The sequence below is a fragment of the Dermacentor silvarum genome, unplaced genomic scaffold (assembly GCF_013339745.2).
Source record: "Dermacentor silvarum isolate Dsil-2018 unplaced genomic scaffold, BIME_Dsil_1.4 Seq168, whole genome shotgun sequence".
Lineage (NCBI taxonomy): Eukaryota > Metazoa > Arthropoda > Arachnida > Ixodida > Ixodidae > Dermacentor > Dermacentor silvarum.
The window spans coordinates 1,757-5,655 of record NW_023605795.1 but is presented as its reverse complement, the minus strand read 5'-3'; the positions used below and the strand labels follow the sequence as shown (position 1 = coordinate 5,655).

At 47.0% G+C, this 3,899-nt stretch overlaps 1 protein-coding gene across 1 annotated transcript; it reads left to right on the top strand.

Annotated features, from left to right (window-relative positions):
- Positions 1–869: 869 nt before the first annotated feature.
- LOC119434687 (progranulin-like) lies at positions 870–1,797 on the top strand (the record flags this gene model as incomplete). The annotated part of the gene is made up of 2 exons (XM_037701776.1): positions 870–939; positions 1,498–1,797. Coding segments are annotated over exons 1-2 (370 nt in total), but the record flags the coding sequence as incomplete, so codon positions are not given.
- Between the last annotated feature and the right edge of the window lie 2,102 nt (positions 1,798–3,899).

Below are 3,899 nucleotides of genomic sequence, written 5' to 3'. Positions count from 1 at the left end.
TGCTTTCGCCGCTCAGTTTCCGTTGAAGCGATAGACCGCATGAACCTTCGCTCGCTGCTGCTGGCGCGCTTGCTCACGCCAGCGTTTTGACAGAGCAAGTCAGCAACGCGCAAACTGTTGTTGACGGCGGCGGTGTTTTGCCCGCGTTCGCACCGAACCTCGCGCGGCGTTGGTGACGTGTTTATGAAGAACGTGCCAACCTTTGCCGTACACCCTATGGCGGTGTACCGTAGTGACCATAAGGCCATGGACCCTGTGGTCACTAAATAAATGAAAACCACCGGATCATATATATTTCTCATTCTTTAACAGTTGAAATAACCCATTACAGCATCACATCTTACCTTACAGCATAACCATTACAGCAGCCAACAGGGGTCACGGGTATGTGACGGCTGTCTGGCCTAGCAAACAACTTTGGTCACTGTGTTTTAATGGTCATAATTGGAAATACATAATTCCCACCATAGTACAGCTTCGCTGGTCTTCCATCTCCACCCAGTGGAAGGGATGACAGTTTTTATTGTAGCAGTTTTTTTCTTTTGCATTTACCTTGCATTTTGTTCATAACTGTTCCTTGTCTTTCTTTTCTGGTACTATGCCTTGTTGTCACCTTTTGCTTATGTTCTGCTCTTTCTCGTTTTTAAGCTTATATTCGGGTGTCATCTTTTTATTCTTGATTTTTGGTTTTATTGTATACGTGCGCCCGCACTCAGACCCTATGGATGTTCCTGGGCACACTAAATAAATGACTGATTGAGTGAGTGAGTGAGTGAGTGAGTGAGTGAGTGAGTGAGTGAGTGAGTGAGTGAGTGAGTGAGTGAGTGAGTGAGTGAGTGAGTGTGTGAGTGAGTGAGTGAGTGAGTTAGATGGTGATTGGGTCTATTACTGCTGTCAACCCTCAATCGAGCGTCACAACAGAGAGGACAAAACTCTCAGGTACATTGATCGGCACAGAAAAATTAAATCGAAAATTCACGTAAGAAGTACGGCATCTACAGCATGTTAAGATCCACCGATACCTTTCAGTACAACAATAGCGTTTCTTAGTTAATTCCACATTTCGGTCACATTCGGACACAACGAGTAGCGCAGTGTGTCACTGTGAGCTCTATACGGTGAGATAGCATAACCGGTAGTTGGCTGGCGTTTTTTTTTTTTTTTTTTTTTGCCTAGAACATATGCGAAGAGTCAGGGATACCATACTGCCAAGTGCAAGCCAGCGTCGCATCTTGACAGAACTGCAGGCAGGCACAAGCTCGAATAATTTGTCTCACCAACTTGTGCAATGGGTGCCGCCGAGTTTGCTTGAGAAACACCTACACTTATCTTTTTCCAGCACCTTTGGCTACGCTGACCACGCATTTACAAACGTATAGCTCAGAAATCACCGAGGTTAGAATCGCAGGGACTATTTCAGTCTGAGATGGCAGGGCTGGGCTCGACTCGGCAGACTTCAGAAGGAACTGTTTTCGTCTGCACGATCACTCTGCCCAGAGGAAACAGTTGAGTGCCAGGACCACACCACGTGCCCCGCCGGCAATAGCTGCTGCCACACGCCCGAGTACCCGGTGGGAACGTACTCGTGCTGCCCGTACGAGTACGGCCAGGTGTGCTGCCCCGACGGCAGCTGCTGCGCCGCGGGATACCGCTGCGAGCCGCGCTGGGGCGTCTGCATGCCCACGCTACAGCAGGCACAGCGTGCACCCAACGGTACCGGCAGCGCATCCAGCCGGCGGCTCTCCGTGCCCGCTCGGAGGGGGCCCCAGGCGAAGTCGCCGGGTCGGACATCTGACGGTGAGTGTGTATACGTCGGAAGCACGTGGGCCGCTGGTATAGAAAGCGTCCGGATTTTGGCGCCACCAAGATTTCTGTATAGCTACTTCGGCCACTTCGTATAACTGGACGATCTTGCAAAATAAGCAGTGACCCAAGTTGTCTACTAGCCTGGGTACATAGTATGGGCTTGGCTGCTGTCTTGCCAAGCAGCCAACAGGGGTCACTGGGTATGCGACTGCTGTCTGGCCTAGCAAACAACTTTGGTCACTGTGCCGAACAGACAAATTGGGCACAGCGTGCAGGTAATATTGGTACGTGCACGCTCTTGGTCATTCCTCCAGTATGGATGTGCCAAGGTGACACAAAGGGTATACAACTGTAAATATACGGAGTGATAACTTTTAAGTTTTATGGAATTCTTCAAAAGTCGCCTGTGGCAGATAGCGCAATTCTTGTACTTGAGCTGGATTATTCGAAGAGGCGGACATTACTAGCACGAGAAGTCGAAACACGCATTCAAATAATTCACTTATATTTGCTGATTAACTTCCTAATTAATTACTTTGCGGCCCATATTGCAATTTACGAATTGTAGCCGTTGAGCTTGCAGGGCGTATACACTTGAAGGGAATTTCTACGATGACACCAATTCAGAGATATTATTCCTCAAAGTGTGGGACGAAATACATGGGTGTTCCAGTTACTTTCGTGCTTCAATACACGAAGAGCGTTTCGTTAAAAAAAGTAAGTGGAACAACAATGCACGTTTACGGCGATCGCTTAATGGCGCGTATCTCCAAACTGGCGTCATTATGGGAATTCATTCCAAGTGGATACGCCGCTTTGCAACTTCACCGGCTACAATTGGTAAATTGCAATATGTACCTTAAGGTAATTAATTCAGAAGACAATTAGTGATTTTTGTTAATTAGTTGAATAGGCGTTTGGAATTTTCGTGCAAGCAATGTCCGCGTCTATGAATAATCCAACTCAAGGACTAGAATTATGTTATCTGCAAGAGGCTATCTTAAAAAATACCGTAAACTTGAAAATGATCATCCTGTATGTTAAAGCAACAGCTCTCCATCCCCAACAGACAGCTCCGCGTCGAGCGAGGCCGCTTGCAGAATAATAATTGGAACACTGTTGCCGCCAGGATATTAGGGATGAGAAAGGGGGGGGGGGGGGGTCGAGGAGGGGGAGGTGCTATACGGTGTTGTTCCGGGTTGCTACTGTGTCGTGGTATCATTCGGCATTGTGGTTGACCACTTCGTGAATGCACTGTGATTCACGGACGGCATGGGAATATGCAGCATATTACACTAGAAAGCCATGGCTGAGTGACAATCATTTTCGATGGTTCCTGCCACTATATTTACTTGCATTTTGAGTAGAGTATATCAGATTACATATATATTGGGAGCAGTGTTCATAACTGCCCTCATCTTCATATGTACATGTCACTCATCATCATTAAGTGCGTCGTCTTCCGTTCTCTGGAAGGTGCTCTGGAAGGTGGTTGTTCGTCTTGGGACATGATGGAGGGCGTCTGAGGTAGGCGGCGACCAGAGCGGATCTCCAGTGATAAACGTCGAGGGGTCGAGGGACAAATTTCCCACTCCCACCACTTCTGAAGAAGCCGTTTTATTTCAGCACCTTCCAAAGAGCGGAAGACGATGCACCTAAGGGTGATATGTACAGATGAAGATGAGGATAGTTATGAACAGTGCTCACAATATATATATATATATATATATATATATATATATATATATATATATATATATATATATATCATCAATATCATCAATATCATCAGCCTATATTTATGTCCACTGCAGGACGAAGGCCTCTCCCTGCGATCTCCAATTACCCCTGTCTTGCGCTAACGTATTCCAACTTGCGCCTGCGAATTTCCTAACCTCATCATCCCACCTGACTTTCTGCCGTCCTCGACTGCGCTTCCCTTCTTTTGGTATCCATTCTGTAACCCTAATGGTCCACCGGTTATCCATCCTACGTATTACATGGCCTGCCCAGCTCCATTTCTTCCGCTTAATGTTAACTAGAATATCGTCTACCCCCGTTTGTTCTCTGATCCACACCGCTCTCTTCCTGTC